Raw genomic sequence first — 23,984 nt, 5'->3', positions numbered from 1 at the left:
AAGAAACTTGTGGGAACACACAAGGAGGCAGTTGCGTTTGGCCACCTTCCGAAGGATTCCCACCTCTCGAAAGCTTCGAACCCAAAGCCGACGACCTAAACTCGATCAAAGTCGCAAGTCGAGCCCTTTTAATTACCCTCCCTCGATCTCCCTACCATGCCTCACACCACCCTCGTCCTTCACACCTTGCTCTAATCCCATGATGTTACCTGCGACAATCTCCATCCTCATGGCCTCGAAGTAGACTGACGTATAATTTTCAACAATACTGTTTAACATTTATTCTTTGGCGCTTCAGCTCACCAAATCAAACGGCAAAAGATGATAGAAGGCACGCAAAGAACTCCTTCCTCCGATCCTTATATATCAGTTGTTTTCTCCAACATCTGTACTTGCACTCGTCTTCCACTTCCATTCTCTTCTGGTTGACGAAGCTCAACGTCATGGACTCTGCCAAACAGACCACTGTCATCGACAGCCCCGGTGCTTCCGCCGCTGATGGGGGTCTGTTTAGGTTCTTGCCTGAGATCCAAGTCATTGAGATCCTTATGGCCATCTTCATCTTTGTAACCATCCACTCCCTCCGGCAAGGAAGGCGTCAGGGCCTCGTGGTGTGGCCGGTAGTCGGTATGCTGCCGTCGCTCCTCCTCGGCATCCGTAAGGACATGTACGAGTGGATCACCGGCGTGCTTGACAGCCAAGGCGGCACGTTCGTCTTCCGCGGGCCGTGGTTTACCAACCTTCAATGCGTCGTCACCGCCGACCCTCGCAACCTGGAGCATCTCCTCAAGGTCAAGTTCCCCAACTTCCCCAAGGGCGAGTACTTCCGCAGCACCGTCTGCGATCTTCTTGGCGACGGCATCTTCAGCGCCGACGACGAGACCTGGCGCAGGCAGCGGAAGACCGCGAGCCTCGAGTTCCACTCGGCGGAGTTCCGGTCCATGACGGCGCAGTCCCTCGTCGAGCTCGTCCACTCGAGGCTCCTCCCGGTGCTCGCCGTGGCCGAAGCCCAGCGCGCGCCGATCGACCTCCAGGACGTGCTCCTGAGGCTCACGTTCGACAACGTGTGCATGATAGCCTTCGGGACCGACCCGGGCTGCTTGCGCCCGGGGCTACCGGAGATACCATTTGCCAAGGCCTTCGAGGACGCGACCGAGGCAACTATCATCCGGTTCATCACGCCTACGGCCATATGGAAGGCGCTGCGCTACTTCGACCTCGGGAGCGAGAGATGGCTCAGAAGGTCCATCGCTGTCGTCGACGAGTTCGCCTACGAGGTGATCCGGACCAGGAGGGAGGAGCTCTCGTCCGGGGAGCAGACGAGGACGGCGAGATCTGACCTGCTGACGGTGTTCACGAAGCTAAGAGACGAAGACGGGACGGCCTACTCCGACAAGTTCCTGAGGGACGTGTGTGTGAACTTGATACTCGCCGGTCGCGACACCTCGTCGGTGGCGTTGGCCTGGTTCTTCTGGCTGCTGAACCGGCACCCGGAAGTCGAGGAGAGGATTCTTGGGGAGATAAGGAAGATAACAGAGGAGAGAGGAGGAGATGAAGATGGCGAGCTAGTGTTCAAGCCAGAGGAGGTGAAGAGATTGGAGTATCTGCATGCAGCACTGTCGGAGGCTCTAAGGTTGTATCCTTCAGTACCAGTGGACCACAAGGAGGTACGTTCTAATACCATATGCTCTTGAGCCATGCAATACTAATTGACAACTTTCTCATAGTATTAATCAAGTAGCCAACGAATGCATGCAGAAATTCGTCAAGTCAGCACTTGTTAATAGAAGTAATAAAATATTTTACTTGCTAAGTTCATTAAGGTTTTGTTTATTTCATTTGGTTTGGATTTTGTGAGGCTGATGGAAGTAGCTTATCCTTCAAATCTCTCTCTCTCTCTCTCTCTCTCTCTCTCTCTCTCTCTCTCTCTCTCTTTTATTATGTTTTCTTTTTTATTCTTTTCAACTTTCAGTAATACACCAAATAATGTTTGTTGTCTTTTCTAATATAACTTTTTCAGTCAATACCTATTGTTTTCGAGTTATCCGATCTTATCACAATCCAATTTAAAAGGAGCAATCTGATCTGACCCATTGATTTGATTGTACTAAACAAGTTTGCAGTTGAACAAACCATGTTTCAAACTATTTAATGGTAAATCCGAAGCAAAATAAGAAAAAAAAGGTCATTCATTTAGAAGCATCATCCATTAGAATTTTACTGAATTCCTTAGTGGGTCTCTGGCATCCATGGACTTCTATCTGTCTCAATAAAATTATAGAAAAGCACAATAGCAAGATGTGGAAAGATTAGTGCCATGATAATTTTTTTTCATGTATTGCTGCTATGGATCTGTTTAGAGTAACAAGAAAAGCTTTTCTCTTTAATTCTCTTGCTTTTCATCCTACAATTTACTAAATCATGATATATTGCCCAGTAGGGGTATGAAAATTCATTTCCTAGATTACTGATATGTCAATCTATTAGCTGTTAGGATAGATATGATGTAGGCCTAAAATTTAGAGAATCTGAACATTCTCAATATGCAAGATTCTAGATTCCTACTAGATTAGTATTCACCTGATGATGATAATTTTACATCAGTAATTATCTGGTGCTGTGGAAGGTGTCAGTCAACTCAACTGATAAAGACTTTAATAATTTATTATAATTTTTTTTTAAAGAAAAAATCTAATATGAACCATATTTGAGGAATCAAGTAGATAGAGCAACCATGAAGTGTCAGATATCATGGAGTGTTGGTGAAAGGTCTCGTGGGAGAATTATCCCATCAATGAGGACATGCACACGAATGCATTTTACTGGGTTTTATCACAAAAGGAAGGCGTTAAAGTTCTGTAGTTCATGATAAGGTTTTTGAATGGAAACTTAGTCAGATCCATTTATTCATGAAAGAGAGTGATTGGATTGCAGGAGCCATTCAGTACCAATGTTCCTATCAGAATCAGCATTTTCGAAGTGGCCAAAAGTCAGATCATTTAAGAGAGGCACATAAAAATCACATCTTTTATAGGCCCATTTTTTCCATCCTATGCTCCATGCTATGTGGATGTACTTGTCATGGAAAACTCCACCATTCTGCCATGTTTAGTTTGCTTATGGATTGGGTTTGCTGTTGGGTCACTATATGCAGATGCGTATAGCTAGCCGTAGACGAAACTCAACCAGGAACCATAAAAATTAGAAGTAGGTGTTCAGCCATTTATTTGATTCAATGGAGTTGGTTTTAGACATGAATCACTGAGAGTGATACAATCATTAAAGAATACCAGATTTCAACATGTCTGAATCATGATGGAGAGAATCTTAGACAAATGGCATTTGGAGAAGATGACAACACAAAAAAAGGTTGTCTTTTCAAAAACACACAAAGATGATGCATATAATTAGTGTCGTTGATGGATCTATGCAGTCAAAAAGTTGTGCTCAGTAGATTGCACCTTGATGAAAAGTGAAAGCATGTAACTTGATGGCAAATGATTAAAAGGAATAGTGCAAAAGAAAAAGAAATCTGAAAGGTACAAAAATCATGACTAGAACTCATACCTTCCTGCCAAATGCATGTGGAGTAACATGGCTCTTTGCTGGCCATATGTTTCCAGTGATATGCTTGCTGAGCACTGTTTTGCGTGGTCAGGTTGTGGAGGATGATGTGTTTCCTGATGGCACTGTGCTGAAGAAAGGAACAAAGGTTATCTACGCCATATTCTCCATGGGAAGAATGGAAAGCATATGGGGAAAGGACTGCAGGGACTACAAACCGGAGCGGTGGCTCAAGGATGGGCGATTCATGAGCGAGTCCGCGTACAAGTTCACGGCCTTCAATGGCGGACCAAGACTGTGCCTGGGGAAGGACTTCGCCTACTACCAGATGAAGTTCGTCGCTGCCTCGATACTCCATCGTTATCATGTGAAGGTCATGGAGAATCACCCGGTGGTGCCGAAGATGGCGCTCACCATGTACATGAAGTACGGACTGAAGATCACGCTCTGCGCAAGAGATGGAACGAAGGTTGTGGGGAAGTAGAAAAGCTAGTAGGGTTTGAACCAATAATCCCTGCTGGTTACACCCTGCAGAGAGATGAACCAGAAGCTTATCAAGAAGTAGAAAATATAGGGTTTGAAGGAATAATTCCTACTGGACTGGTTTGCTGCATTGTAATTGACTGTACCAGAGGAAGACACAAGTGTCTGTGCGAACATTACAAGTGAAAACATTGTACTGTAATAGGATTTGCGAGTTCCTACCGATCCAGATCTTGAACTCAATACATATTTCTCGCATATATGTGTACTCGTCATGAATCTGCCCCCATTTCCTCCCCACGAGTCCTGGAGATTGGGCGTCTCATGGTAGAACACGTAGTTGGAGTCGCCTCGTGAAGGCGGCGGCTTCTTGGAGGAGTCGTCGGGAATGCCGATGGATTGGCGGCGGTGTGGGGGGTCGATCTTGCTTGCCAAGAATCTCGACAAGAATTGCCCATCAAAACCTAAAAGAAAGACCCATCGAGCGCGGACGATGCCGCGGACAGATTTCAATATCCAGGAATTACGCAATGGAACATAAAATTAGACACAAAGGAGAGCTTCGTGCACAAGGTTTGGGGGGTAAGAAAAGGAGGAAATCCGTGAGTTTACCGCCCTCTTTCTTCGTTTGGATGTTGAAATGAAATGGCATCGAAGCGTTTCGACGAGGGAAAGAGGAGAGGGAAAGGAAGAGGGGAAGGTTCGGCCGAGTTGTTCGGCTACAAATATATGACTCGGACTGAGTCAATCGGTGGCGGACTCGGTTCATGCGGAGCAGAAAGGATATTTGGGGCCGCAAGCTTTTAATTAATATCTTCCGATTATTAAAATGCGTATATTTCTTTCATGAATATATGTCTTCGCGGATCGGATCGTGTGCCCTATCGTTAAAAGATCCGAACACAGATGGATCGGATCGTGGTCTAGGACTCGTCCCCGATAGCCTGCGGTCCGCTTACGGCCTACCACCACCCCGGTAGGGACCTGTCGCCTCCAACGGTTGTGGCTTCCTGGGGCGGAAAAGACGCTCCTTTCAATACCTACTTCGTTTTCTCCTCCCTCCTCCCTCCTCCGTCCTCCAACGGTTGTGGCTTACCTGCTGCTCGATCTCCTCTTGGTTCGCATCTCGATCTCTTCTTTGATATCAATCCAATGGGAGATTCGACGTCCCCAAGCGACGGCCCAGCCGAGCCGAGGAGGAAATCCAAGAAACCCAAATGTAGGTCATTTCATCCTTTCTTTCCTTATTCCTCTTCAATCTGTAGTTCGTCAGCAGCACCCTTAACTGCTTGTATATTCTACTCCGTTGTCCATATTATTGCATATTATTGCTTCTCTGATCAGGATAGAGTTCTCGTGATCTCTATATAGCTAATATATCTACTCGAGTTTCAAGTAATTCGCTCTTCCAATTCCCTGTAGATTGTAAGTTATAGCAGAACAGATCTTTTCCAATGGACGAAAAAGTATAGCTTTAGCATGTAGTATGAAAAAGTACAGGCTTCAAGTTGTGTTATGAATCCCTTTCAGATTATATAGAGAAAAAGTATAAATAAAGCTGAGGATGAGATCACACGACGCCTCTAATATTTGTTCGACTTATTTATACCGAACGATATATTTCGAATTATGCTTTCGAAGTATAAATAAAGTGCATTCATTTGTTTATTTCCACTTTGTACCTGTGTGTATGAAGTTGTAATTGAAAAGAATTATGCTCTTGACTTATCTTTTTCAGCGATATCTATGTCACTTTTGAATAACCTTTTGTAGATTATTAATTCAAAGGAGATCATGTATAACTTCTCTCGAAAGCCCTCTTAAACTTCAGAAGTAATAATTGGCACCATGAAGCATGCTATCTCTTTCAGTATAATTTGTTTTTTGGACGAATCTACAGAAGTAACTATTCAATCTAATATCACTCTGGACACTTTATGATTTAGATAGATTTTGATCATATTCTATTTTGGATAATCTGGATTGTAAGGTTTTGTACAAATGGGGAGAGACAAAGATTATTTAGAGCGCAATATTTATCAAAAAGGGTTTAAAATTATGAGAAATAATTGCACTTGGTTTTTTTTTTTTGTTTATGTATATCTCTTTAGCATCTCAGAACAAAGGACAGCCTGGATTGGGTGAACCATGTAAAAGTCATGCATGCTGTAGTGCACATCTTATATGCTTCCCCTGCTAGTTTTATACGATGTTTTTAGTAGCTGCATTAGAGTTGCTTTTATGTACTACCTGAAACACATTAATCATGTTTAAGCAAGTTTTTGAAACCATGTTGAGACCATGTTTTTACATTTCTCTCAATGACCTTATATTATCCTTTTCTAAATGATACTAAACTGTTTTTTTTTATAAAAAAATTTAGATTCGAGATTTACACAACAAGAGCTTCCTGCTTGCAAACCTCTACTAACTCCAATGATTGTAAGTACTGCTTATCCTTCAAATTTTAAAATGAAAAGCTTTTTTAAGCAAAAATTGAGCTCCTGTTATTTTGGTATGCTGTCCCTTTATTTTGCAGGTAGTAACGACATTCGCTTTGATAGGAATCATCTTCATTCCAATTGGACTTGCTTCCTTGTCTGCATCAGAGCAAGTAAGTTCACTTTTTCTGTGGTTTATCTCCTGTGGATTTGGATTTTAATGAATTGGTTATTGCTTGATCAACAAGTAGGTGGTTGAAATTGTTTATCAATATGACGTGGACTGCATTCCTGAGCAATCACAGAATGACAAAGTGGCATTCATTCAAAGCAGTGTGACTAATAAAACTTGTACCAGAACTTTAACTGTAAGTACAATTGCCATGGTTTCAGTTCATTAGTCTTATTTGGGTTTTGTGTAATAATTCATAATTCAGGTGCCAAGGCACATGGATGGTCCTGTTCATATTTATTATGAGCTTGACAACTTCTATCAGAACCATCGCAGGTTTGAATAACTTTCTAAGACCTCTTATTCCTTGTCAATTCTTCCTGGATGATTTGTTCACAGTATATGAAATTTATTGTCTATCCATACAACACAGACTTCTTTTACTCTTTATCCTTCACATAGCTACAAATCTCCCTCACAGATATACTTCAAAATTTTGAAGTTATTTTATTATTATTATTTCTGTGATAACTAATAGGAACTGTTTTACGTCTTACATAAGTTTTCCTCTTACTGACTGTAAATTCGAATTGGTAAATTAGGTATGTTAAAAGCCGAAGCGATAAGCAACTAAGAAGCAAGGCAAGTGAGAAAGTAACCACTAACTGTGCACCTGAAGCCACAACTTCAGATGGCTCTGTAATTGTTCCATGTGGCCTCATTGCTTGGAGCTTGTTCAACGATACATACTCATTTGCAATAGACAGTAAAACAATTGAGGTGAATAAAAAGAATATAGCCTGGCAAAGTGACAAAGAACATAAATTTGGAAATAATGTTTATCCCAAGAATTTCCAGATGGGAGGTCTGATAGGAGGCGCCAAGCTCAATGCCAGCATACCTGTAAGTGTTGTATTTCTTTGATTCTGCATCCCGTGTATTCTTCAATTATTCTTGTCTTGTGTTATCTGTTAGTCCTATTGTCATTTGTTATTTCTTTACTCAACATATTGGTTATTTGTGTTATACAACTTGTAGTTGAGCGAGCAAGAAGATCTCATTGTTTGGATGAGAACAGCTGCCCTGCCAAAATTCAGAAAACTATATGGCAGAATCGAAATGGACCTTGATGCCAATGACCAAATAACAGTGACGATACAGAACAACTACAACACATATAGTTTTGAGGGGAAGAAAAAATTGGTACTTTCAACTACCTCCTGGATAGGTGGGAAAAATGATTTCCTCGGTACTGCTTATCTCACAGTTGGTAGTCTATGCCTATTTCTTGCAATGGCCTTCATAGTTCTGTATTTGCTGAAACCAAGGTAAGCTTCTTGCATGTCATTTATTGGCAAATATATTGTGTTCCTGCTATCTCACAGTCTACTGAAACATGTGGTATTCGTTAAAATCTTTATGTAACCAAAAATTTTGAATATAGATTTATGGTTAAAAATTATTACTCTGTTAACCAATATGATATAGAATATTGCAGTTTTTACTTGTAAAATTCTCTTGAATTTAGATCTATGATTAACAAATATTATTCTGTTAACCAATATGATATAGAATATTGCAGTTTTTTCTTATAATCCTCTTGGTCTATGTAAGTTCCTACTTTTAGGGGATAAATTTTGAAACTGATGCATGCTGGGAAATATTTGGTTTGCAGTTAACTAATTTGAATTGAATATGATAGAAATGCAAACTGCTGCCATAGGTATATACTACATATCTCTTTTAGAGCTAATGCAGTGAATGAAAGCCTGATTGCATGCACATTGCAATTGAATGGTTCATGATGATTGTTAGTTGAGCTAATTCGACACGATCCTTTTGCAGGACTCTTGGAGATCCTTCATACTTATCTTGGAACAGGAATCCTGATGGACATTACTAGAAGCCTTAGCTCAATTTTCATTCCTGAGTCACTAAAAACCTGTGCGTGCGAAAGTTTTCTTTCAACCAAACAAGATATTCATGTACTTAAATGAATGCCTTATTTGTAATATAATTGACATGTGGATCGATATGGACTTATCTGAAATATAATGGACATGTGGACCACCAATTTCGGACTGTCCGCATGTAGTACGGGCTTACCTCTCCTAGGTTCTGATAGTAATCCTTTACGTCATGGCAGAGGGAGTCAACAAGGCTTGGTTCGGTACCGGATGCGTAAGATCATCCATGTCAGCGCTCGGGCGGCGGGGATCGTCGTCAAGTGAGGTCGGGCTTGGGCTCTGGCTTCAAAGTTTGGAAGCTCCCCTTGGCTGGCCGCCTGCTTCTTTATCTCCGGTCTCTGCACACAGGTCGGGGTCGGGAAGGGGGCTCCCGACTTCGACTCCTCCAAAGATCTTGTTAGCACCGGGTGGAAAAATGAGCCAAAGACCCCTCCTGTCGCTGGCCCCGCGATGGGATTTTATCCCTCCAGTGGGGGACCAGTCGTACTTATCATATTTATGGTTGTCGACTCTCCGGGTGGTGGACTTACTCTTGGGGCCGACATTGGGCGTCACGACGTTGTGCGGTGGTGTCGTCCCGACCTTTACAAGGCGGCGCTGTACTTGGTTGACGTCGTCCTGCCTTTTACGGGGTGGCGCTGTACTTGGACGGTGCCGACATGACTTTTGCGAGACGGCACAGTACTCGGTTGACATCGTCCCAATCTTTGCGGGACGGCATGACACTTGGTTGGCACCGTCCCGGTCTTTGTAGGACGGCACTATACTCAGACGGTGCAGACCCGATTTTTATGAGGTGGCACGATACTCGGTCGGTGCCGTCTCGATCTTTGCGGGACGGCACTATACTCAATCGGTGCTGACCCGATTTTTACGAGGCGGCACGGTACTCGGTCGGCGTCATCCGACCTTTGCGGGACGGTGTTAACCGGGGGGTGGGGTCCGGTGTGTTGACCTTGACGTTGATGTGGCCGCGGATAGTGGTCAAAGGACAGGTTACCAAAATATGCCCTATCAGGTTCAAACCACAAGCTCATTCTTTTTTTATATTTTCAAATAAATAAAATCAAAGTTCCTTTAATAACACCCCCACCCCACCCCCCCCTCCCCTCCCCTCTATACTCTGCCGTTCATCGCTTGCTGCTTGTACGCTCTCCTGGTTGGCTTGCTGATGGCACTCCTCTCCGACTTTGTTGTTGTTCCTCATCCTTATCTTTATCATCATTCTTTGCTCCATCTTCACATCCTTCTCATCTTTTCTCCTTCAATCTATCTTCATCATCGTTCTTTGCTCCATCTTCACATCCTTCTCATCTTTTCTCCTTGGTCGTTCTTTGTTCCATCTTCACATACTTCATCTTCTCTATCTCCTCCACTTCTAGCACTGTGGCATTAGTTGACATACCGTGTGTGTTGATACATAGATTTTTGATACACAGACTTGTATAGGATGTAGGTCTGATATCTGAAAGTACAATTCTCAGTTACATGTATTCTCATGGTTTAATTATAATGAAATGAGAGAAAACTAATATCATCTATTTTTATGAGATCAAGGTGAGCTTTATAATTGGTTGACCCATTGTCATAGCTAGATATAGACAAAGGTTAGTATCAAATGTGTATAGTGAGGCTGGATATGGTTGACTAATTAGAAAACAGGCATCCAACCATAACCCTATTGCTTTTCTAGCATGCCATGAAACCTTTATTGCAAAATACATCATACATAAGCAACCTGCATGCTTACACAACATCTAACTCGACCACACTAGATGACTCTCAGTAAGTCATTTTATATCTCTAACCAATTTGGAATGTGAAACATAATGGACAGAGAGAGACAAACGTACATTCAAAGTCCATATACAACCGAACATTCAATTCTTTCTCTCGGCCATCAGCAGCACATCCTTGGACATAACCGAGAGAAGCTATGCAAATTTCATGCGTCTTTGGCACTTGCTCTACAATCTCTCTCTCTCTCTCTCTCTCTCTCTCTCTCTCTCTCTTTGGAGTCACCAAGTAGGTAATTTGGCCATCAACACCCTTTAAACCCTTTTCACCAAGAAATTGACAAGAAAATGTCATCAAAGTTTTGAGTTCAAAATAGAAATGAAGATACAAATGAGAGTATGAAAATGCGTCTAAATGTGATACAAACCTTTCATCCTTCCACCTCTTATCCCCCTTTTTTTGTGAAAATCCCAGAGAAGTTGGGTAACTTATCCACATGCTTCAGTGCTCGCTCCGCAATTTGCCTCGTCCTATAGTCCCCGTGCCGAAATGCTTCAACTAATGCTGTCCCAACATTCTGATCCCCCGCAATCTCATTAGCTATGTCATCATTCCTCAAAATCCTCTCAACCGCCCACACAGCTTTCTGCCTAAGTATCTCCGTTCGATTGTCACGCAATATATCCAGAATTGGTTTAATCCCATCTGCCTCATCCAACACCGATACTCCTTGGTCGATGTCCCCATCATCATCCAAAAGAGTGCACAATGCTGCTAAAGCAGCCTCAACAACTTTCTCGTTTGTATGATCTAAACAAGCAACCAACTTTTCTACTGCCTTCCCTTCCAACAAACAGAAGCTATGCTTTATTGAACAGAAACCATGATGGACTCGACATAGCCCGGTTATAACTGGTTGCTTGCCTAGACAAGGAAATATGGAACAGAAAAATCGTGGCTCTGGAACGACTGGGACCTGTGTCAGATGTTTTGACTGTTTGGAGAGATTTTGCAGTGACAGTGCCGAAACTCTTTGCACTTTGTCCAGTTCATTCATCTGAAGCAGATCAGTAAAGAGTGAGGCAAGACTGTACTCACGAGCAAGGGCAATGACCTCAGGTTCACCCTCCAGAATATATGTGAGCCTGGAGAGAACCCTAACAAGCCCTTCCAGAAACCGAGTGACAAAGCGCCCCCCACGAGTTATCCCTTGCCTGATACTGACCACTTTGGAAAAGGCTATCTTGAAAGCACCTTCCTCCAGGAGCCTCCTAGTTAAACCAGTGTCACTCTCAGGAAGGTCAGCAAGGAGTCCGATTGCAGCAGCTTGCTCTTCAGAGATCCCATTGTCCTCTGCAATGACATTAATCAAACTGCTGAGCTGGCCACCAGTACTACGCAAAGCATCAGCCAGCTCTTGGCACATGTAGGGAGATATATTTTGCAGAAGTTTTATAGAAGCCATTCGAACATCTTTCTGTGGAGCTTCAACAAACTGAATGAGACTAATGGTAGCACCAGAGCTTTTTATTGCAGCAACTATATTCACAACAGTGGTGGCAGAACTTGTAAGCCCAACAAGCACCTGAAGGAGCTTGCACTCAATAGCAGGTCCAGTGTTATTGATTAGATGAAGGAGATTGTGAACAATGTCTTCAGAAACCAAAGTCCTACGATCTTGGTCAAGAGGAATGGACTCAAAATTAGCACCTGAGGACACAACGTTGGCAAGAATTGTTGCAGATACCTCTTTCATCCTCATGGGTAGTTGGTTGACGCCTACAGTGAAAAGGTACTTGACAAGTGGGGGAAGGATGCCTGCATGAATAAGTATCTTTGCACTGGTCTCATAAGATGAGATCTGATTCAAAGACTTGAGAGCAGCTTCTCTTGCCAGATTACTCCCACTTTTCATGACATCAACTAAAACTGAACCTGCTGTCTGGGCTACAAAGACTTTCACATCATTGCTCAAAACAAGCTCTCCAAGGTAAGAAACCATTGACAGCCGTGTTTCAGGTGACCCTGCAAGGTTTTATATATAAATTTAGAGAGCGAATTGCATTTAGAAGACTTTGGTGTCAGCATATGTAGAAACTGTTTAAGATATCTCCTTTATTTAAAACCACCACCAGAACAAAGAAAAACACAAACCAGCATAAGGAAAAAAAAGAGTAAATAGAAAAAAGGAGCCCACTAGCATGATAAACAATTAGAACAGGACAATTTCTGAGAGAAATAATATGTATTGATAAACAATAGAAAAATAGGAAATTAGGAACATTCAGATAAACATATACTAAAAGAGAAATCACATAAGCACTGTCAAAATAGAGGAAAAGAACAAGGAACGAAACAGGACTAGTAGAGATGGACAATAATTAAGCAGCAGAAAGCACCTTTCAGGAGAAGGGTAAGAAGTGGCTGCAATCTGCCATTTTCAGCCATTTGCCTCACATTGTTCTCACACTTCTCTAGATTTTCTAATGTCTTATCAGCTCTCTCTACAGTCAAGATATTTGTTGATTTACTACTTGCCATCCCAACCAATATAAGAATTGCTCCACTGACTCCACCGATCTTTTCACACAAAGATTCAGATTTTGAAAGCTCATACAATAATGACACAGCTTCTTCTCTCTCTTGGGAATGCTCATGTGACAAAAACTTCACAATCGTTCGGATGTTGTCACCCGCAGCTATAACTTCCTGCAAAACAACATTTTCAAATATTATCAATACAGAAAGAAAGGAAGAAAGACACATCCAGAATCTCCAAAGCATCTGCAAGTCCAACAGACATTAAACAACCTTATTATCATCATCCCCTTCAGCTATGATGCAAAGAGTTTCTAGAGCTTTAAGTCGCACTTTCCTGTTGCCACTCTTCAGCATGCTAGAAATCATTGGTACTAACTCTGCATTATGCACAGCATGCTTGTTGTACCTGCTTTTCTGGCAAATATGTGTGATGTAGTTAAGAGACTGTAAAACATCAATCTCTGAGTTCCCGAGAGACAGTGTTCTACATGCTTTGTCAAGCTGGACAGCTTCATTTCTTTTGGTCCACTCTTCAATAGTGTTCCTCAGAGCAATACTGGGGTTTAAATCAGTACTCTTCAACTCTTCGTGTGTCAACGGACAGGTTGGCCTCCTTCCACTATCCCTGCATTCTTTGAACCATTTCTCTATTGCATCCCGCTCAAAAGTCTGCCCATTCTCTATGGAAACAGGATCTCTCATAACTTGCCTTGTAAGGGGACAAAGAAATGCTTCATATATAGGCTCAGTGTATAGACTGTCACGGAAGCTATCATCTGAATGGCCACCATCCCAACTTTCTGCCATCTCTTCCAGAAATCTAACCAATTGATACAAATTTAGCAGCTTCAGAGGTTAGAAACAAAACAGTAAGACATTAAAAAAAAGGAAATTACTAAGTTATGAAATAATATGGATCAGTGGTATCAGGACAATAATTGCATTCAAGAATCTAAATACCAATGGCACAGCAATCTGTCACATTTTCTGTGCCAGACAAAACAGGCTAAAAATAGGGCTGATCATATTATAGAAGAGGTGGCTGAAGGCGCAATACAGGTAGGCCAAGCACAACCTAGCATGAAACTGCCTGAACCAACTGAAACTATAATTCTTGATTGATTTTGTCATTTTTTAAATTCAAGGTTGTTGAAAAACTACATGCCTACACGACATACCAAATCCTTGCAATAATAAGAAAAAGGATTAAGGTTCATTTTAGTCCATGTGATTTTGACCATGGATCTCTTAAACCCTTATGGTTTACTCGTGTCTAAAATAATTTCTATATTTTAAAAAACGTAGCATATAAGCCCTTCCCCTCAAGTTTGAGTTAACATACGTTAGAGTATGCTTACGTGGCATGTTGACTCATAATAAATTATTAATATAATGACACATATAATTTAAGTTTAAAAAAATGAAAATAGATGGATTTGAAAACGTGGACCGGCTGTCTAATCAATTTCCTTCAAAACGAACCTTTCCACGATCTGGCGAACGGTGCGATGGCCTTGCCTCGACATCTGTCGTAGAGGGAGGAGCCTCTTAGCACTTGTGGCAGCCGAACAGGCCACAATGGAGAGCCGATCCCCCAGGCCCAAAGAGGAAACCACTAGCCGCATTGCACGCTTCAACATCCGGAGCTTCTCCCCTGTCATCAAATCAATCGGGGCACAGAGAGGGGCGAAGGATCCTATCGATGGCTCTTTCACCTTGAGAGCCACCTTGTAGCTTCGGTGCCTCTGCTCTTCCGAGAGCAGGGCCGCCTACAGCATCACGCTCACAAGGATGCCACTAGCCCTGGACCTCGGTGTCGACCGACGAAGGACTTCTCCGTCAGTGCAGCTAGTAGATCGGGTGCGAGGGGCCGTAAGGAGCCCATAGAACTCGTCCTCTCGTTCCACGTCCTACGTCTCCTCATCATTGCTGTAAGCTTCCTCATCCTTGTCCTCATTGGCTGCTTCTGGTATATGATTGAACCGCACACCTCCTCCCTAGTTGGGCTTCGACACTAGTAGCAACGACTCGTCGTTGTCATAAACCTCAGCAGCAATAGCAACGACAGCGATGACAGCCACTCTGTTCACCCCTAGCTGTTGTTCCCCGCCTTTGCTGATGTTTCAGCTACCAACGTTGGTAGTTCTCCTATTCAGGTTTCGGTTCTCCGTCTCTCCCGCCGCCCCTTACTCGACAACTGGTGTATCGTCTTCTCGACGACGGAGCACGAAGAGGAAGGGCGCGTGGCACCAGGAGGCGAAGCAGATGGGGCAAGCAAGGCTGGCGTGGCTCATCACGTGGGCAATTATACAGGGAAAGTGGAAGGCGTGGGAGCACTCCGCCGTGACAACTGGTCCACGTTTTCAAATCGACCTATTATCAGTTTTTTTTAACTTAAATTACATGTGTCATTATATCAATAGTTTATTGTGAGTTAGCATGCCACGTAGGCAGACTCTAACGTCTGTTAACTCAGACTTGACGGAAAGGATTTATATGTTACATTTTTAAAAATGTAGAGGTTATTTAAACACGAGTAAACCATAAGAGCTTAAAAGGTTTATGACCAAAACCACATGGGCTAAAACGGACCTTAACCTTAAGAAAAAAGATTTATACATATTCAATGGGGAGCAATAGCCTCAATCCAATCAATGACCTGAATACATAAAACTAGATCTTGCCAATAAAGATGCTACAAGAGCTTATTTCATCATGACCTGTTGTCATAGTTCAATTGATTGAAGTAAAAATTCAACTCGCAAGAAGACCAAGTTCAACCTCGTTGCAAAGTAGGAGCAAAAGTAAGAATTGGCTAGACCAAAATATTATCATCAATAAGCATATGTAACAAGGTTATAAGGTTGACGTATAACAAGGTTATAAGGTTTACTCCCCACCATAGAGGTTAACAGTTATAAATAAGAAAAATTAGCTACGAGACAAAACATTAGGTTATACAAAGTCAAGAGCTGCATAGAACTTCCCCTTGCAAGTTTTTCGACCAATCATTTACTTAAAACAGTTATCGAAATTTAATCAAATATGTACGTTGTTGAGAATTTTGATGATAACTAGGTTGAGCTTAATCAAATATGCATTTTGTTGTGTATATAAATCCACTATTAGACCTATTCTATCTTCAGGATTATGGCTTTATCTTCGCAAAGGATCGTATAAACCTCTGGCGACAAAATAAATCTGTATTTTCCCTAAGCAAAGATAACCGTCCGATACATGCAACATGAAATAACTATGTCCACAATGAAACAAGCAAAATTAGCAGAGATGAGGGGAGCACCCCAGCCAAACGTGCCAATGTCTCGACAGTGCCAAAACCAACCATGTCGATGATCATGAAAAAGATCTAATCTTGTCAATCTTCACCCGTAATTGGTCTTCCTAGAGTCTAACGAAGTTAAATTTTGATCATTTCACCGACGCAGGGTCTGGAAGATCTACCGACACTAATTAGGCATAGAAATCCATACCGTATTTGGAACTCTTCCTGGGGATCTTTACACGGACAAGAACCCTAATTTTCCGCCTCTGCGGGTGCCGCCAGGGCCCATGTCTGGCTCGGGCTCGACGCTCTCCGCCCGGCGCCGCGAGGGGGCCCAGAGGGGGATCGGAGAGAGGGAGGACGGATCGAGGGATGAGAAGAAAGAGAAGGGAAGAAGAGTGAGGAGAGGTTTGACTCCTCGTCGAGTCGTGGGGCGGTCGATAGGTTGGAGCTTTCGGGGCTTGAGGAGGGGAATGGGCAGTGAAGACGAGAAGCGATGCGTAGGCGCGGGGTGTGAAAAGGAATAAGAAGGTAGCAGTTACCGCGTGGAGACTTGGGAACGATGTCAACCTGGCGAGTCGGACGTGAACGACTTAGACCAAGACTCGTGCCACAAAAATATTTTAGTGATCAATAAAATAATGCTATTTGAATTTTCTTTCGCAACAAATAGGATGAGATTTCGCTGGAATGAAGTAAATATTATTTGACTAGTATTTTAGAAATTTATTCCTTTTCTATTGTCGGCAAAGAAGGATAGAGAAAAACAAATTCATCATCTAATTTTCATATGCAGTTTATTAGTATAAAAATCCTTTGAAATTTAAAAAAAATAAAATTGACAAAAAATTATTTTTTTGTATATAAATATTCTAAAAAACAATATTAGAAAACAAAATCATGCTTGATCGTGATTAATCAAAGTCTCCGTCTCCATCCTAATCACTTAAAGATTTATTTTTTTCATTCTAATGGCATTTATATCGGATGGATCGGATAATCAAAATCTATTCTAATAATATAAAACTTTTTTATGTACTTTTTTTTTATTTGAAAGTGCTTTAGTAAAGAACTATGCATATGCCATCTTTCAACAGTGAGCTGGCGGGGGCAGAGATGTTTCACTGCTTTTTCCTTTGCTTTTCACCGAATTTATAATTATAATTATATATATATATATATGACTTATTTATTGAGGAATATATATATATATATATATATATATATCGTGAACGATATTTTTTATATGATGCTAATACATGTTCGGTGTATGTACAAGAAATCGTCATTGGACCGTGATTTATAATCTTCAAAAAATCAAAAAAAGAATTAAGTACATTAGATTGCGAGGAAAATGATGGATTGATGTGGATGAAGCTTACATGCCCATAAACGTGACGTCTGATCGAACCCGAATCTGACCCATTGCCAACCGTGCAAAGGTGGATGAGTCCAGGAGCAAGTCCGAATCTTAACGCCATCCCAACCGTTGCTTGACACGCGTGCCGTGTTCGTTCTTGCAGCCTGAGATGCACTCCAGTTAAGTCACGAAACAACCAACTCACCCCTTTTTCTCTCGCTCTTTGGTGCGAACACTTTTCAGGTGGTGGAAGCGGTCATATTCCTTTCGGCCAGTTGTATCCATCGCCTCTCCTTCCTCCATCAGATCCGCTTCTTCTCCTTCCTCCTCCTTCTCCTCGTTCTCCGTCTCCCTTCTTAGTTGGTGGGAGTTTTGGATCCTTCGGGTACAAGCCGGCGACCAAAAAGAGTCGCTTTGGGAGCGAACGCGGGCGGGGAGGGAGCGAGATGTCGTGCTCGTCGTCGTCGGCGTCGGAGGAGGACGAGGGCGTGGATGCCTACAGGAAAGGGGGGTACCACGCCGTCAGGGTCGGCGATCAATTCGCCGGCGGGCGGTACATCGCCCAGCGGAAGCTCGGGTGGGGCCATTTCTCCACCGTCTGGCTCGCCTACGACACCCGATCCCAGGTGCTCGATCGCACTCCCGCATCTCTCTTTCCTTCTCCGTGATGTTTTCCCCGGGTTGGCGATGGTTTGAGGAAAGATCGTGCCTTTAGCCGCCAGTTACTCCGTTTGATGTCAATTCTCTTCTAAAGATCGCGACCTTGCGTAGATCTTTGCCAATTATCTGCTAAATCTCTCATATTTTTGTTCCAGTCTTCGATTTAACTCGATTTTCCGACCTTTCTTCGATTTGATCTTTTTTGCACTGAATTCAATTGAAGAATATTTCATATTGATTGAAGAATTATTAAGACGAGGGTGCCTTTATTTCTTGTACTTTCTTTTTAACGCATTTTATGTTCAAGATTGTACGGCTGAATGATTATTGCCGTGAATGGAAAAGCATTGATGATGTTTCATTCATTCTCCACACTTTCTACGTTGTGCTCGATAGTCTCACTGTTTATGGGATTCTTTTCCCCTTAAAGCATTCGACAGTGGTGTTACTGAACCCTGTTTTTTTTCCCAAGAATTGCATACTAACTTTAATCTTGGTGATTAACATCATCTATTAATTTTATTTCTTGTTTGCCTCATATTCTCGATCGTATAATTATCGCTATCCATTCTTGCTGCCTTCTTGTCCTGTGCAGATCGGTATTTTTTCTCTTCTTGGTACATTTTTTTATTTTTCTTCCGAATTCACGTTCAGTTATTTTGTTCTGCAGAATTTTGTTGCTCTCAAAATCCAAAAGAGTGCACCGGAGTTCGCTCAAGCTGCCATCCATGAGATTGAGCTGCTTTCAGCAATTGCCGAAGGAGATGCCTCAAATTCCAAGTGCATCGTCCGATTGCTTGACCACTTCAAGCATGTTGGACCAAATGGACAGCATCTTTGCCTGGTAATCGAGTTCCTTGGCGATAGCCTACTTCGGCTTGTCAAGTACAACCGCTATAAAGGCATTGGGTTGGATAGAGTGAGAAACATATGCAGGTCTATCTTGGTTGGTCTTGATTATTTGCACCGGGAAGTTGGCATCATTCACACAGATTTGAAACTGGAGAATGTTCTTCTTGTTTCCACTATTGATCCTTCGAAGGATCCAGTCAGGTCTGGGTTCACCCCAATCCTAGAGAGGCCCGAGGGCAACCCAAATGGGGGAACGGTGGTCAATATGATTGAGAAGAGGCTGAAGAAAAAGGCAAAGAGGGCAAGGGCAAGAATCGCTGAGAGGAGAGCATCAGATCCACTGGTTTTGCAGCAGGAAAGGAGCTTAGAAGGGATTGATCTGGGATGCAAAATTGTGGATTTTGGGAATGCTTGTTGGTGCGATAAACAGTTAACTGATGATATCCAGACAAGGCAATATAGGTCACCTGAGGTCATTCTTGGTGCTGGTTACTCATTTTCCACAGATATGTGGTCTTTTGCTTGCATGGCTTTTGAGCTTGCCACTGGAGATATGTTATTTACTCCTAAAATTGGCCAAGGATATAGTGAAGATGAGGTATGGCTCCTACCTGTATATAAGCAAGAATACTTACTTTTTTACTTCGAAAATTGGGTAAACAAAGGAAGCACTGATCTAAATTGACATTGTTGCTTAGAAATTTAGCTGACGCCTGAACATATGTTTGTACACATTCTTCCAGCATTATTCTGGATTATATGGACAAAAGAACAAATAAAACCTGGTTGAAGGTCACACTTGACTTCAATTAAAAGTGTTTGGCAGATGTTGTTGAGAGTTCTATATGAGATGGCTTCAGCCTTAAAAGATTAAATTCATCCCTGTTAATGGAAAATATTGTATTTTCCAAGATGTTGAAACAATATTTTGAAATGAGTTTTAGTTTGAAACATGTGAAGTGGACAGAATACTGATGCATTGTACCGAAGCTGTGTATAGAATTGGAGATTGAAGCTTTAGTAAGCAAGATATAATTTGGAACTTGGTAGAGAGAGCAGAAAGGGGAAGTAGATTATATTAGTTTGGTTTCACTATATACATAATAGTGACTAACAGAGAGAAAATGGTGGAAGATGTTAAATTAATTAGTCTATTGAAATTCCAATAGAACAGGCTTTGATATATTTTGCATTCTTGGTAAGGCAGACTGGAATGCAATACTGGTGCTTTTCCAACAGCATATGTCTATGTAACTTTTCTAACATCAATTGTGTGTGTGTGTGTGTGTGTGTGTGTGTGTATTCACTTTATTTCATGTTTATGTGTCAAAAATGATCATCTTGAAAGTAGAAGTTATTCTTCCCTGATTGGTATCAGCATTAACATGTATCCTTCTTTCATAATGTTTAATCAAAAGCATCTTGGAATGTATAAGAATGTATTTTTATTGTTTCTTTTGCAAAAATGTGGTGTTGGTTATTTTTATGTAAAAATGGTAGAGATGCAGATTCCAAAAACTTGGACTTATAGTCATCCAACTCTAGTCAGGAACTACTGCTGATCGTGTAATTTAGCGGTATTCATTTATTACAAATTAATCTTAAAATGTGTAACTTGCATCACTTACCCAATGCGAACTTTATGGATTTTTCTCCAAAGCATTATTCTAGTTTGGATCCTGGTTCTTACATCTTTGCTTGTTAGCAACTATTCTTTTATTTTCTTCTTTGCTCGTTGTCTTGCATTAGTTATTTTTCTTTAATTAAATCATCAACTTCTGAATTTGTATGATAAATGTGTGAAATAGTTAGAACTAATTAATAAGCTCCAAATGTTCTTTTGATATCAAGACGTGTATTTGCAAGCTCCAGCCTGTGATTGTTTTGTTTCATCTGAAAATAATTTCAACTTCTGTTATGAATTATTTTTCACTAAACAACTTGGCTCTTTTTCAGGATCACTTGGCTTTAATGATGGAGCTCCTTGGAAAGATGCCCAAAAAGGTGAGAACTGGTTTTTGTTATTGTAACTCGCTTAATGCATGATAATAAGTAGCTTTCACGCTGCTCTTCAGATTGCTACTACTGGATCCCGATCAAAGGACTACTTTGACAGGTATGGAGACCTGAAGAGGATACGAAGGCTGAAATTCTGGCCTCTGGATCGGTTGCTTGTTGAGAAATACAAATTTTCTGAGGCCATTGCCCATGAATTTGTGGAGTTTCTATGCCCTCTATTTGACTTTGCTCCAGAGAAGCGACCAACGGCGGCACAGTGTCTGCAACATCCATGGCTTAAGGTCAGAGATGCAAAATCTGGTGGTGAAAATAATGAAGCTGGTATGGAAAAGCTGGAGACTGGTATGAGTAAGCTTAAAGTTCAGGTGGGGAAGTGAGAAGCTTCAGCTACATACCGTCCTCTGGTATCGTCTTCTCAAGTAATTGTTATGTCTATTCCTTTATACAAGTGGTATCTTCAATCATGATCGGATCATCGGTGATATATTTGGAGAAAGCAGCTTCAACAAAGTAACACGGGGATAACAGACAACGCCGCCATCAGATGTGTAATGTGCAAAATTTATGTTTTTTCTATTTTTGTAAGTGGTTATATATTAATTGATAAAAGGGAAGGAATAAGGAGGGGAGGGCCTTGCATGTCTTTATGCATTACAGGCTAACCTTTGAGAGTACATTACCTGTATTTTTTTTTTTCCTCGACCTTAAAGTTGAGCCTTGATGAACTTTTAGGTCAGGATTCATTTTGAGAAACTGTGGTGTGGTGTGGGATTTACTCGTGTAATTTGATCGGTTAATTTATTTGCTTACAAGTTTATGACAATTCAAAGTTTGCATATGGTTCATGGGCATATACAGCCTTTCATCTGAAATTACAAACATTTGTCACAGTGGTGAAAGGTTTTCCTTACGTAGATAGAGGTGATGGATCTTTCATTCTTTAATCTTGAATGGCATGCAACAAAGTTGTCCTTTTTAATTTTGTCATTTTAATGCTTCACAAAGATAGAGATTTCAATCTCAACTTTCCACATGCTTGTTTATAGGCTTTTAACCACTCTTGATGGCTGATCATTAAGAAGCAAATCTAGCAAGAATGATGGCAATACTTCCACAAAACATGAAATGAGTGTCTTCTCTGGCTTGAAGCATTTTGGTATCTTTAAGAATTCCAGCTCATGACAGAGATATCTCAAGAAAAGTTCACACTCTTGTGGAAAGCCCTGATATGGGCTGAGCTATCAACCTTGCTTGCCTTGATGAGCATATAACAATCTGCTTCATGTCATTTCTCCACATCTTTGCTTAATATCGGATGCAGCATTTTACAAATTTATCTTGTTCTAAATGAAATCCGAGAAATATTCACTCTAACGAGGACAAGACACGTGGCAGCTGAGTCAGATCGAGATGGTTAGGGATCTGATTAACAAATGAGCCATCAGTCCAATATAAAATGGATTTAGCATTTTACAAATTTATCTTGTTCTAAATAAAATTCAAAAAATATTCACCCTAACACATGACAGGTGGGTCAGATCGAGATGGTTAGTGACCTCATTAACGATTGAGATATATATGTCTAATATAAAATGCTAATAGAATATTTCGTCAATTAGAATGATCTTTTCAATTGTATCAATTATAAAAACACTTATTAGATCATAATAATATAAGTTGGTTATTGTTATACAATCATTTCATTAATAACTTACTATCGGAGGAAGCACATCGAGAACCTCACTCAATCTCAATCTTTGAACAAGTTGATACTAGATCTAGCTTGCAAGATCAAGGATATCGATGTTAGTTATTGTTTTATTTAAGACTATTACTTTTTATTTTGTTACTAACTTATCATAAGACTGATCACATGTGGAATCTTACTCGTCCTCGTTCTCTGTGTAGGTTGGACGCTAAATCAGAGACCTCTCGGTGCTATGCATGCATGCTCAAATTAAATCGAGCTAATCTAGTCACTATCGATATTTTGCATAATACCATGCATATACTATGATCATAGATTAGGTCACTAGAGATATCAGATCGTGATTTAATTCAGATAGGTATTGGAATTTTGATTCTTTTTTTTCTTATTTTGCCCTTGCCGTGTGATCCCATTTGATTAGACTGACTTGATAAGGGATAGTATATAAGGGAATAGCGAATTATGCAGAACTCAATCAAGGGAAAAAAAAGGTGCATACCAATCACTGAACCAAAGGAGGGAGGCTAACTTTCAAGAAATATTTTGCCACTCGAGAGAGAGATGAAATATTTTTCCCAAAATAAAAAATAAAAAAATAATAGTCACTATCGATATTTTGCATAATACCATGCATATACTATGATCATAGATTAGGTCACTAGAGATATCAGATCGTGATTTAATTCAGATAGGTATTGGAATTTTGATTCTTTTTTTTCTTATTTTGCCCTTGCCTTGTGATTCCATTTGATTAGACTGACTTGATAAGGGATAGTATATAAGGGAATAGCGAATTATGCAGAACTCAATCAAGGGAAAAAAAAGGTGCATACCAATCACTGAACCAAAGGAGGGAGGCTAACTTTCAAGAAATATTTTGCCACGGGAGAGAGAGTTGAAATATTTTCCCCAAAATAAAAAATAAAAAATAAAGCTCCCGGCGAGGATCGAACTCGCGACCTTTCGCTTACGAAGCGAACGCACTACCACTATGCTACGGAAGCGACGATGTTAGAGTCTTGATTAATTCATATACATATAATTTCACTCGTTATTTTACTCGTCTTCCTTTCCTGTGCATTATTTACACTTTGGCCACATGTACATCTCGCCTCAACGCACAAAGCCAACCAATGGAATGGCAGCTCTTTGCCACTTTCATGACTTGTGATCAAAAGATTTTGACACATTTAGATT

General features: G+C 41.1%; 4 protein-coding genes, 1 long non-coding RNA gene and 1 other non-coding gene across 8 annotated transcripts; 3 read left to right on the top strand and 3 right to left on the bottom strand.

Moving 5' to 3' along the window:
• The first annotated feature begins 162 nt into the window (after positions 1 to 162).
• Positions 163 to 4,305, top strand: LOC103975801 (cytochrome P450 86B1). Its single transcript, XM_009390890.3, has 2 exons — positions 163 to 1,667; positions 3,659 to 4,305. Exons 1-2 carry the CDS (start codon positions 444 to 446, stop codon positions 4,046 to 4,048), a joined length of 1,614 nt encoding a protein of 537 aa, XP_009389165.2. The 5' UTR covers positions 163 to 443; the 3' UTR covers positions 4,049 to 4,305.
• LOC135604977 (uncharacterized) lies at positions 3,953 to 4,798 on the bottom strand. Its single transcript, XR_010484276.1, has 3 exons — positions 4,660 to 4,798; positions 4,270 to 4,511; positions 3,953 to 4,092 (listed from the first exon to the last, which is right to left on the bottom strand). It is a non-coding gene; the product is annotated as an uncharacterized LOC135604977 (long non-coding RNA).
• Positions 4,799 to 4,997: 199 nt separating this feature from the next.
• Positions 4,998 to 8,695, top strand: LOC135612911 (ALA-interacting subunit 5-like). Of its 2 annotated transcripts, none has more exons than XM_065109728.1 (8): positions 4,998 to 5,266; positions 6,431 to 6,489; positions 6,587 to 6,661; positions 6,740 to 6,856; positions 6,926 to 6,996; positions 7,263 to 7,563; positions 7,699 to 7,988; positions 8,506 to 8,695. In XM_065109728.1, exons 1-8 carry the CDS (start codon positions 5,200 to 5,202, stop codon positions 8,561 to 8,563), a joined length of 1,038 nt encoding a protein of 345 aa, XP_064965800.1. In that variant the 5' UTR covers positions 4,998 to 5,199; the 3' UTR covers positions 8,564 to 8,695. The 2 variants fall into 2 exon arrangements, with proteins under 2 accessions (XP_064965800.1, XP_064965793.1); XM_065109721.1 differs by having other exon boundaries at positions 5,056 to 5,266; positions 6,740 to 6,823.
• A 1,617-nt stretch (positions 8,696 to 10,312) lies between these two features.
• Positions 10,313 to 16,691, bottom strand: LOC135604960 (U-box domain-containing protein 44-like). Of its 2 annotated transcripts, XM_065094617.1 has the most exons (5): positions 16,397 to 16,691; positions 13,176 to 13,725; positions 12,764 to 13,073; positions 10,792 to 12,389; positions 10,313 to 10,685 (listed from the first exon to the last, which is right to left on the bottom strand). In XM_065094617.1, exons 2-4 carry the CDS (start codon positions 13,710 to 13,712, stop codon positions 10,810 to 10,812), a joined length of 2,427 nt encoding a protein of 808 aa, XP_064950689.1. In that variant the 5' UTR covers positions 13,713 to 13,725; positions 16,397 to 16,691; the 3' UTR covers positions 10,313 to 10,685; positions 10,792 to 10,809. The 2 variants fall into 2 exon arrangements, with proteins under 2 accessions (XP_064950689.1, XP_064950683.1); XM_065094611.1 differs by having other exon boundaries at positions 10,400 to 12,389.
• Positions 16,692 to 17,791: 1,100 nt separating this feature from the next.
• Positions 17,792 to 21,902, top strand: LOC103975804 (uncharacterized). The gene is made up of 4 exons (XM_009390894.3): positions 17,792 to 18,174; positions 18,879 to 19,658; positions 21,017 to 21,064; positions 21,136 to 21,902. Exons 1-4 carry the CDS (start codon positions 17,995 to 17,997, stop codon positions 21,454 to 21,456), a joined length of 1,329 nt encoding a protein of 442 aa, XP_009389169.1. The 5' UTR covers positions 17,792 to 17,994; the 3' UTR covers positions 21,457 to 21,902.
• Positions 21,903 to 23,719: 1,817 nt separating this feature from the next.
• On the bottom strand, positions 23,720 to 23,791 carry TRNAT-CGU (transfer RNA threonine (anticodon CGU)). The gene has a single exon. It is a non-coding gene; the product is annotated as a tRNA-Thr (tRNA).
• Positions 23,792 to 23,984: the final 193 nt, after the last annotated feature.

Source organism: Musa acuminata, chromosome BXJ1-2 (assembly GCF_036884655.1).
Source record: "Musa acuminata AAA Group cultivar baxijiao chromosome BXJ1-2, Cavendish_Baxijiao_AAA, whole genome shotgun sequence".
Classification (NCBI taxonomy): Eukaryota; Viridiplantae; Streptophyta; class Magnoliopsida; order Zingiberales; family Musaceae; genus Musa; species Musa acuminata.
This window is presented reverse-complemented; position numbering and strand designations above follow the sequence as displayed.

Bases quoted from the DNA above. Each gene is read 5' to 3' on its own strand.
- LOC103975801 (XM_009390890.3), top strand. From the start codon at position 444: ATGGACTCTGCCAAACAGACCACTGTCATCGACAGCCCCGGTGCTTCC. The intron at 1,668-3,658 runs GTACGTTCTAAT...TTGCGTGGTCAG, and splicing joins TACCAGTGGACCACAAGGAG to GTTGTGGAGGATGATGTGTT.
- LOC135612911 (XM_065109728.1), top strand. From the start codon at position 5,200: ATGGGAGATTCGACGTCCCCAAGCGACGGCCCAGCCGAGCCGAGGAGG. The intron at 6,490-6,586 runs GTAAGTACTGCT...TTTATTTTGCAG, and splicing joins CTCTACTAACTCCAATGATT to GTAGTAACGACATTCGCTTT. The intron at 7,564-7,698 runs GTAAGTGTTGTA...TACAACTTGTAG, and splicing joins AGCTCAATGCCAGCATACCT to TTGAGCGAGCAAGAAGATCT.
- LOC135604960 (XM_065094617.1), bottom strand. From the start codon at position 13,712: ATGGCAGAAAGTTGGGATGGTGGCCATTCAGATGATAGCTTCCGTGAC. The intron at 13,074-13,175 runs GTTGTTTAATGT...GTTGTTTTGCAG, and splicing joins AAGGGGATGATGATAATAAG to GAAGTTATAGCTGCGGGTGA. The intron at 12,390-12,763 runs GTGCTTTCTGCT...AAAACCTTGCAG, and splicing joins TCTTACCCTTCTCCTGAAAG to GGTCACCTGAAACACGGCTG.
- LOC103975804 (XM_009390894.3), top strand. From the start codon at position 17,995: ATGTCGTGCTCGTCGTCGTCGGCGTCGGAGGAGGACGAGGGCGTGGAT. The intron at 18,175-18,878 runs GTGCTCGATCGC...TTTGTTCTGCAG, and splicing joins CCTACGACACCCGATCCCAG to AATTTTGTTGCTCTCAAAAT. The intron at 21,065-21,135 runs GTGAGAACTGGT...GCTGCTCTTCAG, and splicing joins TTGGAAAGATGCCCAAAAAG to ATTGCTACTACTGGATCCCG.